Source organism: Eretmochelys imbricata, chromosome 6 (assembly GCF_965152235.1).
Source record: "Eretmochelys imbricata isolate rEreImb1 chromosome 6, rEreImb1.hap1, whole genome shotgun sequence".
NCBI classification, from domain to species: domain Eukaryota; kingdom Metazoa; phylum Chordata; order Testudines; family Cheloniidae; genus Eretmochelys; species Eretmochelys imbricata.
This window is the reverse complement of record NC_135577.1, coordinates 44,196,664-44,211,996: the sequence shown is the minus strand read 5'-3', so window position 1 is coordinate 44,211,996 and position 15,333 is coordinate 44,196,664. Positions and strand designations below refer to the sequence as shown.

Genomic DNA, 15,333 nt, shown 5'->3' with positions numbered 1-15,333 from the left:
TAGAACAAATTGACATTCCAATGCCTAAAGCATGAATATGTTAATATAAGGGGCTGTTTCATTTATTTGTAAATGAAAAATGAAAGTTTAATAGTAGAAAATTTCAGTGAAAAGCATAAAAGCAATAAACTCAATGTTCTAATTATTTAAACATTTGATGTATCATAATAAAGACTGGGAATTTGTAAGTGATGTTAAAAAGGGATTTCTTAAAAAAGCTGACACTACCAGTTCCTGAAGAGTTTGACTACTGCAAGGCAGTAATTTATTATTATGCTTGAAAGGGTTATGGAAACAGCATCATGAAATAAGTGGACATCACAATCGTCATCCCCAAGCCCAATGACTCGTTTCTATTCTCTTGCTAAAACACAGTAGTAAAAGTCTGTATATGTTTATGGGAAGCCAGAATGGGCGTCCATTAAAAAGTTTTGTAAAATTTAAATTTCAAAGATATATTTCAATGAAATTCTCCTTGGAAAGGTAAGTGGTCATTCTAGAATTGTGCATTACAGTGGCAGACATGGGCTGATAAGTCTCAGACAAGAAATACTGCAGCAGGGAAAAATCAAAGTCCATCCTTTACTTGAATGCTTCCAGTCCTGCCTGAAATGATGAGCATCACATCTAAATCTTACTTTTTCTTAGAAAGACGAATTAAAAGATTTGTTGATGTCCTTGATTTCAGACCCAATGTTACATTTTCTTCAGAAAGACTTCTAACAAGGTTTCTCTGCATATTTGGTTCTTGTTTCCGGCTTCTTGTTCCAATTCCTAATGAAGAAATAGATGTCATTTTAAAAAACAACAACCCTCTTTCAAAAAGTATGAGCGTTGTTTCTTTATTTTGTTTCATGTTGGGGGCAACCTTGTGAGATAGCGTGTGGATTCTACAGCTTTTCCTACATTTATCAGCGTCTAGCTTTCATTATTAAAAAAAACAAACAAAAAAAAAGCCAGCTCTCCTAGGTGAGAAGATAATTTGCTCTGCTAAGTTTGTAGTGGAAGATACAGAAACATGACCAGTAAAGGAGGTACAGAACTCCACTTAACGTTGTGCCTTATTGAAAGGAACTATATAATGTATACATAATATGTAGATATATATTTGACACTTTATTCTCTAGTATGCCTAATACCCTATTCAAATTTGTATGTAGACAAATTTACCTAGCTCAATTTGAAAAAAACCCAACAGAACTTACTGTTAGCTATTGAGCACCACCTCATTCTTTCCCCGGAAGCATGCCTTTTTGGAAACAAAACTGCTACTATCGTAAGAGCAGAACTCTTTCTTCTTGACCTCAGTGACATAGTATTTAAGCACATGACATATCTGAAGTATGTGTTACTAAATGCCTGAAAGGCAGGAAAACTAACTTGTGTTTATCCCTTTTCTTTAAAAAAAATCTTTTCGGTATGTCTAATATTTTGCAGTATTAAACTAGGTACTCAAATACATGATTCCTTAACAAATCAGTTATAGAAATTGATGTTGGTATCCCTTATTTCCCAACACTTGGTAGAAATAAGTAACATGGAGATAGCACTGTACACAGAAGTACAGAAGCCTGTCTACTATAAACTTTCAAAAAAACTACACTATTCTATTGCAACTATACTATTGCTAGATTTTGTCTGTGGGAAAGGGTATGCGACCAGAGCATGCCTTTAAGCTAAAGTCAGCAGAATGAAATGTAGAGTAGCCTTCAACTTACTCTAAAATTGTACAAGAGGATTATGCCACCATTGGGAATGACTAAGAATGGTAGAGGAGGGAAGGCATAGGTAGCTTTAAAATCATTTTTGCATCCTCCCCATTCCTGAGCCGTGCTGAATTTAGTTCTGACATAGTCCACAATCTAGCTCAGAGTTTTCCATATAATCTGTTCCCATACATAAAGTTACAGAAAGCATTCAGCTTTTGTTTTAGATTCTGTATGCACTGTTAAAGAAAGGAAAAATACATCTAAAATCCTGATGAAAGAGGATAGTAACACTGGTGTGAGGTTGCTTTCCACAAATAAAAATGAAACTGAAGTCCTGACAAAAACGTACAGCACTATGCAAGATATTATAGAATACATCGTATGGGATTATGGTTAAGAGCTGTCCAGAGAGTAAATATTCCGTTTGACAACTTTTGAAATTTGTGGAAGGAAAACCAAATCCTTTGAACATTTTTTTTGAAACACAGTTATGTCAAAATGTCTAAGCGGCAAAGAGTCCTGTGACACAGTCAAAATGTCTGTGTTTGGATGCAAAAAGTCTTCGGAAGCGACCAGAGTGTCTACCCTGGACCTCAAAAACGTTTTGTAGAAAACTTCATGAAAATAAATACATTTTGGCTTTGACAAAGCAACACATTTTAATAAAGAACATTTAGTCAAAAATGTTCTGATCAGCTTTAGTTATGGTTGCTCTATGTGGAAGTTTTCATAGAACAGGTGGGCTTCACAAGTTTTTGGAAAGATGAGAGTAAGGATACTTAGTAAAAATTCATTTGGAGATGAAGACCAAGAGTAAATAGGAGCTTAAAAGGTGTAAAATCAAGAGTGAGCTGAGGTGACAAAAGGACCAGTTAAGAGAGAAATCTGTGTGAAACACTGGCTGGGGAGAACGAGATTAGGGAAGATAATTTACTTTTACAATTATTAAGATGTCACAGTTTGACTTTTAAATCTTGTCTTCAGCAGCTGTTGTTTCAGGGCAAAAAGGTTCAAGGGATATTTGCCAAGTGGGAAGGAGGACAGTTAGAATACATGAACCTGGATAGTTCTTTCTAATACAAAATAGACTTAGTTTTGGGTGTTTTAGTTTGAGGCAAATTTGCAACAGATTACTTGGGTTTAATCCTTGAGTAACACGCCCTTCAATGCGAGGAAACTAACAATAATATAAAATACATTAGCATCTACAATGGGCACTCCGAGCACACAGAGACGAAATGTTAATTTAGAACTAAGAAAGCCACACTTTTTTGGAAAATTGTGGGACAAATGCTCTTCATACATTTTTAATCAGTAATAGACTTTGTTATAACAGAGTTTTCTATATCTCAGACAGAAGTTTCTTGCAAGTCACTATTATAACCACGTTTTACAGAATGTTTTGGGAACACCACCTACAGCAGTGGTTCTCAAAGCCGATCCGCCACTTGTTCAGGGAAAGCCCCTGGTGCACCGGACCGATTTGTTTACCTGCCACATCCACAGGTTCGGCCGATCGCGGCTCCCACTGGCCGCGGTTCACTGCTCCAGGCCAATGGGGGCTGCCGGAAGGGTGGCCAGCACGTCCCTTGGCCTGCGCCACTTCCCGCAGCCCCCATTGGCCTGGACCGGCGAACCGCGGCCAGTGGCAGCTGTGATCGGCTGAATCTGCGGACATGGCAGGTAAAGAAACTGGTCCGGCGCGCCAGGGGCTTTCCCTGAACAAATGGCGGACCGGCTTTGAGAACCACTGACCTACAGTATTGTAAACAATTGCTAGCGGCTAAAGAATCCTTAAATATTGCTTGCAAATTTCATCTTCTCAACTTCACTGCTGTGTTTTCCCAAACGGTATCAAAAATTTATCTCATAAATCTCTAGTTGGAAAAGTAATCAGTGCTGTGTTAAAAGATGAAGCAAGCATTCAAGAAAGGTTTGGCAAAGCGCTTAAGAGATTATTTTATTTCTCAATAAAAGCAGATCTGGAAATTCCACAGCAGGCACTTAAAGCTGATACTTGTCAATGGGACTGTGCCAGATCAAACCTGCTATCAGTGAAGAGTATGCTTTTAGAGTGATTAAAATCATTCAAGTACCTATAAAGATGATGTTTTTATCATTTACAATTTTTATAAACTTGGAATACTGGGACCACGTCTAATCAAGACCCAATAATTGACTAAACTTATTCCAAGTTGGGTGTTTGTTGTTTTTTGTGTTTGTTTTTTAAATGAGTGGACATACCATATTCAGCAAACAGCTTAGCTGACTGATCACAGCAGCAAACCATGAAAATGAGAAATTGTAAATGTCAGAATTTAATCTTGGACCTCCTACACAACCAGCCATGGCCACAAATTCCAGTTTAATATCATAAGTTATAGTTTTGACACTTACCTGCTTTTTTGGGCACTCGTAAAGGTTTATGACTTAACAAGATATCCTGTCGAATACGCTTTGCAGACACAGTATTTTGCAGGCTACTTAACCCACTCTTTGGCACAGAACTTGAAAAAAAGGCAAATAAAAAATTTACTTTTAGTGAAGCAATGTTAAGCCCTCTCACTGTACCTTGGTATTTCAGGACATGCAGTCTGAAAACATATTAAACAGTAAAAAGAAAAGGAGTACTTGTGGCACCTTAGAGGCTAACCAATTTATTTGAGCATAAGCTTTCGTGAGCTACAGCTCACTTCATCGGATGCATACTGTGGAACCTGCAGAAGACATTATATACACAGAGACCATGAAACAATACCTCCTCCCACCCCACTCTCCTGCTGGTAATAGCTTATCTAAAGTGATCACTCTCCTTACAATGTGTATGATAATCAAGTTGGGCCATTTCCAGCACAAATCCACGTTTTCTCCCCGCCCTCCCCCCCCCCCCCCCCACAAACCCACTCTCCTGTTGGTAATAGCTTATCTAAAGTGGGGAGAAACCTGGATTTGTGCTGGAAATGGCCCAACTTGATTATCATACACATTGAAAGGAGAGTGATCACTTTAGATAAGCTATTACCAGCTGGAGAGTGGGGTGGGTGGAGAGAAAACCTTTTGTAGTGGTAAACACCCATTTTTTCATGGTTTATATGTATAAAAAGATCTTCTGTACTTTCCACAGTATGCATCCGATGAAGTGCGCTGTAGCTCACGAAAGCTTGTGCTCAAATAAATTGGTTATTCTCTAAGGTGCCACAAGTACTCCTTTTCTTTTTGCGAATACAGACTAACACTGCTGTTACTCTGAAACCTGTCATATTAAACAGTATCACCTAGTATTAGTGGGTCTTACTAAAAAAATGCAACAGAATAAACTCAATTTTCTTTCTGGTGGCTGTCTTCAGATTTCATTTCAAACAGTTTTCTTTTAAAGCTTTGTACTACAATCTTGTAGGAATGTATTAATTGTGAAAATAAAAACAAACAAGTATATCATTTCATGAAACAATGTAGTCCAAAATTCCATTGATATTTGGGAAGCAATGGATGCTAATTGGATGGTCATAATTAAGGACATAAGCGTACTAAACAAAAACCAGATGTCACATGAATAAAAAGGTCTCGAAATGGTCAAGCTGTGTATATTGCTTCAGTCAATTTTTTCATTACTACAATAATTCTCCCTCTGCCTCCATATAGTGGAGGTGGATGGATGGAGGGAGACAATCATTTCACAGCTAAGCTTTAAAGGAGGTGGTTGAAGCTGACAGTTTACTAAAAGAAAAAAAGCTAGTATTTTATAGTATTTCAACTAATGGAATTAAAGCATGACAATGAACTACAATAAACATGAAGTTGTCAGTGGCATCACACTCCTACCACTATTGTCCCGCTCACCCTCCATGACCTGATTCTGTAAGACAACTTTGAAATCCAGATACAGTAATTTTTAAAATATAAACCACAGCTACATTTCTACATGTTTTCTTGTTTCTCTAACAGTATTTTATAGCATCATACTTTATAGAACTCTGGTTTAAAGGCTGTTTTGTTAAAAAGCTTGTGTTCTACTCAAATACACAGCAAACAGGAAAACTGATTAAGGCTAGGATCTGCTTCCTGCTGGAGCCCCTTTATCTCTGAAGCCTGGCTCCTGAGAAGAGGATCCACTCAGTGGGGGCATGTGAGGAGCCTTTAGCAAGGGACCCTCCCCCCTTCCTCCCCATGTTACTAATGACTGGCTTCCAGTCACTGGCCTGGGAACCAGGGTTGCTGGTTACTATGTTTAGCAAGTGTGTGTGTGTGTGTGTGCGTGTGTGTGTGTGTGCGTGTGTGTGTGTGTGCGTGTTGGGGGAGGGATGGTTGAGATTTAGACATTGTATTTCGATGCTGGATTGCGAGGGATATATTTGGTGTAGGGAGGGCATGGGGCAGTGGGGGGGGGGGGGGGAGAGGAGGAAAATATAAGGAATGCTATCTCTCTTCCTTCTCCATAAACAAGAATGTGGTTCCCTTCTCTCTCCCCCACACAGTGTTAGATAAGAGAGGGTGAAATGTGTCTCATCTGGTTTTAGGAATGAGTGTGTTGCTTGTGGTCAGACAGCATGATTTTAGGGAGGAAAAGAAGAGAGTATTACTGAGAGAGCAAGTGCTGAGGTTTCCTCTAAAAGTTACCCTGGTTCGGATAGCAGGAAAAAGTGTGTGGGAGAAGTGGGGGTGGGGATAGTGAAGCAGCTGTTTTGGGGGGGGGGCGATTAGGCTGTATGACTTTAGTGGTTTAAATGGAAGACAGTGGAATGCTTCAATTTAGAAGAGTTTTTACTGTTACATAATATTTGCAACTAATCAGGCAAAAGAAAGTTTCAGAAACAAAAATGGTAATTATGTACGTTTCTAGGATTAACCTCTTAACCTTAGGAATTAGTGAGTGATTTTGCAGCAAACTTAACTGAGGCATTTCATGTACTCTGAGAAATTTAGTTATTTTTCCTTAGAATGCTGTGCACTGCTTTGACGAAATGCCACAGGAATCTGGATTGTTTAGCTCAACTCAATTATTTCAGAATATGTGGAAATACAAAAGATACCTCTCCCAGCCCAGAAAGCAACAACAGAACACTTCCTTTTAAATTTAAATTGATGTCAACTAAAGCATGAGCATGGAGCTTCTTCACTTCTTGGAATGAGTGAGTGTACTGAACTTCCAGGAAGAACAGACCTGTTTTAAAAAGGTACCAGAACAGTGATGCAGTCTGTGCTGCATTTCTGCAGCCTGTGCCTTTGCTAAATTAGGAATAACTGAAGATTTGGTTTTTTTTTAAAATGATAAACACTCATAAAATTAGGGTTGCATTTCTCACTCAAATGTGCTAATAATATTAAAAAAACCCAAACAACTACTTGAAACTTGATATCAGGATTCATGACTTCTCCAGAAGCATTTTATGGATAGAGCCTTCATTCAGACATTAAAAAATAACTTATGCTGGAATGCATTACCGACTGTATCAACCAGTGCCAATCTATAACAGCAACTTATTTAAAGGGATGCTATTTTTTTTGTTTATAATTAAAAACAAATTTTTCTGCTAAAGGACCCTTGAATAGCATCTCCTGAAATTAAAAAAAAAAACCTCTTAAAAACTGGTGTGGTGTGAGAGGGATTTTTCTACTACCCTGATGTTCAGAAGCGATTTTTCACAGGCCACAGAGTAACTCCACAAAACATGAGGCCACCCTTTATCCTTCATGCCCTTCCCTTGCATAGAAGCCTGCTTGCTGCCCTTCCAGTTTCAGCTTTGCTGCTGCTATTACTGGTAAACATTCTCTTTCAGGATCTAAGTAGTGCAGTCCACGAAAGTGAAGTTATAATGGTTGAGACAGAAATTGTAATTGACCAACAAAACAGTGAAATTGATAACACACACAAAGGATGTCAAATGCATGAAAAACATTTCTTCTCTCTTTCAGTGTTGGTAATCTTCAGTGTTTTCTGTAACACTAAGCACACTTTCAGATAGAAATTTGATTTTCAAATTGATGATGCAATTTCCCCTTCTAAATCAGAAGTCGTTTTCCCAAACACAGTGTAAGACAGTTATGGAAAATGCACTGTTAGTCTGTACTGATTCTACTAAAACTAAAAAACCGTTCATATAAAAAAAACCCTTTTAAGAACCTTATTAACTTGGGAAGGTTAATACTTAAATCTGAATTGTCAAAGCCATTGTGGGTCAGAATAATTTCTCATATTTCTGGACACCAGTGACTTGATAAAAACTTCTTCACATGTGGGAATTGTGATGAAAATGAATTGTGATGAAAATGAGAGCAGTAGGTAAAAGCTCATTTGAATGGCAGTGGAACAGACACTGTTTTTAAAATTACCTTAATAACTTTCTTTTTCTCTCAGCAGCCGAAGTCATTGCCATATAAGATGGCTGCTCATGCATTGGACCAGGATTTTTATTCAGCAGTGATGGGAGACCAAGTCTGAAATTAAAATAAGATACTAATTTAAATTATGAAGACCCTATCCTGTGTGAAAACAGTTATTTTTCACTTTTAGCCAAGTAAATGTTTTTCAACTGAAAAAAACCGTACTGGTAATAAAATGAATTTATTCCAATAAAAAGCAGAAATAGTTATAATGTCTTTTTTGAAAGGTAAGGACATCATAACTTTTCTTTTGAAAGCCAAAACATGGTACTATGATATTAGTAGTTAACATTTATATGGCAGTTTTCCTCAGAGGACTAAAAAGTGCTTTCGAAGGAGGATTAGTATTTCCCCATTTTACAGATGGGAACACTTCTTAACTTCTCTGAATCTCAGTTTTTCTAATGCCACACAGAAGCAGTACTGGGAATAGTACCCAGTTTTCCTGACTCCCAGTGAGTGCCCTATACCTCATCCCTAGTATATTCGGTAGCAAAATACATCCAAAATGACCAGAAAATTTAACAACTTAATTTGCAGTTTGTTTTTAAGGTCTCATTAAAACAGGATAGGAGTTTCAAAAATGCTAAGTGTTGGCTTGACTCTCCTCCCACTGAAATCAATGGAAATTTTATTATTGACCTCAATGACCAATGCTGAGAACTTTTGAAAAAAAAATCACAGCATTAGTTATTTAAGTTTACTAGAAGAATAAAAAACAGTAAAACTAAAACAGATTAACTGCATAAAAAGAAGCAATATAAAACAAAGCATGTAGGAAAAGAGGAATAGGAAAAGAATGAGGAATTCTCCTCATGCACGGATGCACATAACTACCTTTGTAAAACACTGCTGTTGCTGCACAGGTGTGACTCCTTTTCAGATAGGTCAGCAGAAGGGTCATTTGTGTTACTTGTACCTTCGTACAGAGTCACTGTTGAGTTCATGTCTGTCTGTTCACACTGTGGTATCACGTTATATGTGAAGTCCATGTCACACTCTTCTTTCAAAGGGAAATGAATGTCTACATTACAATTGTTAACTTCGGGAAGACTTGCCACTTGTAATGGTTGCTTTACCACAGTCTGTGTACAAAAGATTGGCATAGATTTTCTGCAAACTTCTGGTGTATACACAATAGGACGAACCTCCTTGCTGAGGGAATCCTCCAGGCAACTAAGACTAGACTGTTCAGAAGCTTTAGGACTTTGCGCTGTTGCTGGAGAGTTCATGAGCTTCCGCCTTGTTCTTTTTTGTGGAGGGACTGCACATTGGCTTACACGTTGCACATTTTTCTTGACTTCTTCTGAAGGCACTCCTGAAGGAGTACCTGATAAATACAATGAAGACTAGTTAGCAGTTTACTGAAACTCTGTTCATTAGAGCACTGCTTCCCCCTCACCCACAATTCAAACTAGTGTAGCTGGGGTTTCATTTATTTTCCCTTCTTTCCTCCCTCCTCTGCCAAACAAAGTAAACTTCTATGCAAGAAAAAGCTATTAGAAATAATTTCTGTTAAATGAACACATTTGTATTTAAAGGAAAGAATACAATTATTTCTATTATGGTAATTACCTGTATTGCAGAATTTGGTGCTGCACTCACACATGTACAGAGATCTCTGTCCTAAAGAGCTTACAATCTAATTTGAAACAACACACTCTAGATGAGTGTGACAAAAAAACAGAAAGAAGACAGTGACTAGGGAATCAGAGTAACAGCCGTGTTAGTCTGTATTCGCAAAAAGAAAAGGAGTACTTGTGGCACCTTAGAGACTAACCAATTTATTTGAGCATGAGCTTTCGTGAGCTACAGCTCACTTCATCGGATGCATACCGTGGAAACTGCAGCAGACTTTATATATACACAGAGAATATGAAACAATACCTCCTCCCACCCCACTGTCCTGCTGGAGGACAGTGGGGTGGGAGGAGGTATTGTTTCATATTCTCTGTGTATATATAAAGTCTGCTGCAGTTTCCACGGTATGCATCCGATGAAGTGAGCTGTAGCTCACGAAAGCTCATGCTCAAATAAATTGGTTAGTCTCTAAGGTGCCACAAGTACTCCTTTTCTTTTGACTAGGGAATGGCGCATAAATATAATGCAAGTAAGCTCCGATGATTACACAGGTTAGCTATTGTACAACTTAGTTGTTCCTGACGGTTTTAAGTCATAAGTTATTATTTTTCCTTAAAAAAAGAGCACCTGGCCCCAACTGCCCTCACAATGTAGCCATTGTTAATTTGGCTGACTTCTAGTAAGTATTGCACACTGTGGGGCAGGTGTGATCATGAGGTGGAAGGAGAGAGGATTGTTATAAGTGGAGGGAGTAGAGGAGGAGACAAGAATAGGGAAGAAACCTTGGAGCTAATAAGAAAAGAGAAGAAGAGTAGGAAGGTTACATTGGATCTTGTCACTCTTCTAAAAACAACCCCATTTCCAATAAAAGTGAAACAATTAAAAAAATTAAATGTTTTCTGAAAATCTTTAAAATGTCAAAGGAAGCAGGAAAGTAGATATACACAATCACACCCAACAGAGAATACTCTGTTTACCCCTCAGTAAGTGGAATGACTAAAGTATTATGGCTTGATTTAAAACAAACAAACGCACAAAAACAACGGAGGGGAGAAAGGAGGGAAGATCCTATTTTTGCTGAAGTTTTTAGCAAAGGAGATTCAGTGTAAGATATATATCATTGTTTAAATAGCTGGGTTAGTGGTGACCCTAGTCAATGGGTAGTTTATAATATAAGTGAAACAATTCCCATGTTACAAATTGAAGCTAGCAGCGGCCAGTCATAAAAATGAAAGGTTCCTATATTTTACTTTCATTTTAACTTTTAAACTGATGAAGTAAACTCTGATAAGCTTACAATTACACCTACTATGGGCTGGCTTGACTTCCGTTTGCAGTCTCAGAATCATACTTTAACTCTACTTTGCTTGCTTAATTCTTATGATCAAGTAAGTAGTGAGTAGATTGCTCAGGAAATAATCTGAAATGTTAAACTGCAGTACTCACTGAGGAGGAAAGATGAAAAAACTTTTGACTGAGAAAAAATTCAATGCAATTTTAGAAGTGAATTTTGAGCTTATCAATCTGAAATGTTCCTTAACTTTAGTTTTCTCCTGCAGAGATTACCCTAGAGCTTTTAACAGCTTGAAAAACATGTGAAGGATGGAAAGTTGATTTAAAAAATATAGGTAATATAATAACTTTCATTTTTGCAACAAAATTACAGTATATACAAACAACAAGACCAGACAGCACAGAGTTTATAATTTGCTAATTTTGGTTTGTAACTAAAGCTTAACTACCACCTTTTCTGTGCAGTAAAGGGGAGGGCAGTGATGAAATGTTAATAGAGAAACAATAATAGAATCATAGAATATTAGGGTTGGAAGAGACGTCAGGAGGTCATCTAGTCCAAGCCCCTGCTCAAAGCAAGACCAACACCAACACAAACTAAATCATCCCAGCCAGGGCTTTGTTAAGCTGGGCCTTAAAAACCTCTAAGGATGGAGATTCCACCACCGCCCTTGGTAACCCATTCCAGTGCTTTACCATCCTCCTAGTGAAAGAGTGTTTCCTAATATCCACCCTAGACCTCCTCCACTGCAACTTGAGACTACTGCTTCTTGTTCTGTCATCTGCCACCACTAAGAACAGCCTAGTTCCATCCTCTTTGGAACCCTCCTTCAGGTAATTGAAGGCTGCTATCAAATCCCCCCTCACTCTTCTCTTCTGCAGACTAAATAAGTTCAGTTCCCTCAGCCTCTCCTTGTAAGTCATGTGTCCCAGCCCCCTAATAATTTTCGTTGCCTTCCGCTGGACTCTCTCCAATTTGTCCACATCATTTCTGTAGTAGGGGGCCCAAAATTGGACACAATACTCCAGATGTGGCCTCACTAGCCCCAAATAGAGGGGAATAATTACTTCCCTCGATCTGCTGGCAATGCTCCTACTAATGCAGCCCAATATGCCATTAACCTTCTTGGCAACAAGGGTATATACCTCTAGAAACCCTTCTCGTTACCCTTCACATCCCTTGCTAGCTGCAATTCCAGTTGTGGTTTGGCCTTCCTGCTACGGCCCAATATGCCATTGACCTTCTTGGCAACAAGGGTACACTGCTGACTCATATCCAGCTTCTGGTCCACTGTAATCCCCAGGTCCTTTTCTGCAGAACTGCTGCTTAGCCAGTTGGTCCCCAGCCTGTAGTCGTGCATGGGATTCTTCCTTCCTAAGTGCAGAACTCTGCACTTGTCCTTGTTGAACCTCATCAGATTTCTTTTGGCCCAATCCTCTAATTTGTCTAGGTCACTCTGGACCTATCCCTAACCTCCAGCGTATCTACCACTCCCCCCAGTTTAGTGTCATCTGCAAACTTGCTGAGGGTGCAATTCATCCCATCATCCAGATCATTAATAAAGATGTTGAAAAAACCGGCCCCAGGACCGACTCCTAGGGCACTCCACTTGATACCGGCTGCCAACTAGATATCAAGCGGTTGATCACTACCTGTTGAGCCTGACAATCTAGTCAGCTTTCTATCCACCTTATAGTCCATTCATCCAATTCATACTTCTTTAACTTGTTGGCAAAAATACTGTGGGAGACCGTATGAAAAGCTTTGCTAAAGTCAAGATATATCACATCCACCGCTTTCCCCATATCCAGAGCCAGTTATCTCATCATAGAAGGCAATCAGGTTGGTCAGGCATGACTTGCCCTTGATGACTCCATGTTGACTGTTTCTGATCACCTTCCTCTCCTCCAAGTGCTTCAAAATGGATTCCTTGAGGACCTGCTCCATGATTTTGCTGAGGGCTGAAGTGAGGCTGACTGGTCTGAAGTTCCCCTGTTTCTCTTTCTTCCCTTTTTAAAATATGGGCACTATATTTCCTTTTTTCCAATCGTCTGGGACCTCCCCCAACTGCCACGAATTTTCAGAGATAATGGCCAATGGCTCTGCAATCACATCAGCCAACTCCCTCAACACCCTTGGATGCACTAGATCTGGACCCATGGACTTGTGCATGTCCAGCTTTTCTAAATAGTCCTTAACCTGTTCTTTCACCACTGAGGACTGCTCACCTCCTCCCCATACTGTGTTGCCCAGTGCAGCAGTCTGGGAGCTGACCTTGTCTGTGAAGACCGAGGCAAAAAAAGCATTGAGTACTTCAGCTTTTTTCCACATCATCTGTCACTATGTTGCCTCCCCCATTAGTAAGGGGTCCCACACTTTCCCTGACCTTCTTCTTGTTGCTAACATACCTGTAGAAACCCTTCTTGTTACCCTTCATATCCTTTGCTAGCTGCAACTTTAATTGTGCCTTGACCTTCCTGATTACATCCCGGCATGCTCTAGCAATATTTTTATACTCCTTCCTAGTCATCTGTCCAAATTTCCACTTCTTGTAAGTGTCCTTTTTGAGTTTAAGCTCACCGAAGATTTCACTGTTAAGCCAAGCTGGTCGCCTGCCATATTTTGCTATTCTTTCTGCACATCAGAATGGTTTGGTTCCTGCGCCCTCAATAAGGCTTCTTTAAAATACAGCCAGCTCTCCTGGACTCCTTGCCCCCTCATATTAGCCTCACAGGGGATGCTGCCCAACAGTTCCCTAAGGGAGTCGAAGTCTGCTTTTCTGAAGTCCAGGGTCCGTATTTTGCTACTCTCCTTCCTTCTTTTTGTCAAGATCCTGAACTCAACCGTCTTATGTTCACTGCTGCCTAGGTTGCCACCCACTTCTACTTCCCTTACCAATTCTTCCCTGTTTGTAAGCAGCAAGTCAAGAGGAGCACAGTACTTGTACCAGGAAGTTGTCCCCAACACTCTCCAAAAACTTCCTGGATTGTCTGTGCATTGCTGTATTGCTCTCCCAGCAGATGTCAGGGTGATTGAAGTCCCCCATTAGAACCAGGGCCTGTGATCTGGAAACTTCAGTCAGCTACCTGAAGAAAGCCTTGTCTACCTCATCCTTCTGATCTGATGGTCTATAGCACATGCCCACCACAATATCACCCTTGTTGCTCTCGCCTCTAAACTTAACCCAAAGACTCTCAACAGGCTTTTCTCATTATGCTGTTTCATTTCACAGCTGTGGAATTTTTGTTTGAGTGTAGCATAAATGAAAGATATGTTTCAAAAATAATTTCCCAGTCTTCCATTTCATTTCGCCTACCACTATCTTTTATAGCCATACTGTGATACAGACAGCTATTTTTCTCAAAGCCCATTGGCCAATGATAGGCAAGAGGGTTTTTTTGGTTTATAAACTAGTTTCAATTGGCGCTCTTGCAAGAGCACTAACGATTCCATTTATAGTTCACTACAAGGTCTTCTCTCTCATCCTTGGCCTTTTGTCAAGTACTGTATACATTTTTACTGTAAAACTAATGTCCTTTATTCAGAATATGTACCTTCTGTCACAACTAAAAATGGTGACCAGCGCTTCCATTTAAAGGTTTTTGGACAGCTTATATTCTGAAATCCCACAAAGCTTTATCCAGCAAATCCATTTCTAGTCTTTGAAACAACTATCCATTAAACATTTCAGGACACATTTTTAAATATTAATTTATGAGGCTTTGCTGCAGCTTATATGCATCTGAAAGTGTGTGTTTCGGGAAAAAGTAGTGGTTAGTGTTCTATTTGTCTGCCGTTACATTCCGACAATGAGGTTCCAATTTCAGAAAGTTTGCTTACTGTAAGATGCTGGGTTATGCAAATGTCCTAGGAATGACTAGGAAGTAAGTCTGTGATACACAAACATCTTGGAGAGAGTGCCAAGTTTTAGAAGCTTCTACAAGACTAAATACAGAAAACACTTTTAAATTAACTGTAAATGTGAGCATTTAAGCCATGAATTAGACAGTGGAGAACACAAAATTATTGCCAACATTAATAATTTGTTGAACTTCATCACAGTAAGAAATATTTCATACTGCAAAACAAGTACATTAATAAAAAGCAGATTGCAGGGGTTCTATCTGGGCAAATATAAGCCAGTAATAAAAATACCAGGCCTTTAAAATAACTAACACAAGCAGAAAGAAATTCATAGTAAACAACAAGTTAAAATAAAACAGAGTACTAAGGCAAAGTGGCCAAGATACTAGAAGTAAAGAGAATGTCCTACCGTAATCTCTTGATTCTAGCATATGGGGCTTTAAGAAAAAACACTAAATATTGTGATATTCATGAAAAAATTATGAGAGTTGTCAACACTGCTTA

The 15,333-nt window shown here is 39.0% G+C and overlaps 1 protein-coding gene across 1 annotated transcript in view; it reads right to left on the bottom strand.

The window, feature by feature from the left end:
- Nucleotides 1–243: 243 nt before the first annotated feature.
- The window catches only part of KIF18A (kinesin family member 18A), a 110,413-nt gene continuing 95,323 nt past the window's right edge, over nt 244–15,333 (bottom strand). Inside the window, exons 14-17 of the mRNA XM_077820132.1 lie at nt 8,928–9,420; nt 8,040–8,144; nt 4,107–4,216; nt 244–774 (exon numbers count right to left, since the gene is read on the bottom strand). Coding sequence (XP_077676258.1) covers nt 635–774; nt 4,107–4,216; nt 8,040–8,144; nt 8,928–9,420 — 848 coding nt within the window. The 3' untranslated portion in view covers nt 244–634. The remainder of the gene's footprint in view (nt 775–4,106; nt 4,217–8,039; nt 8,145–8,927; nt 9,421–15,333) is intronic.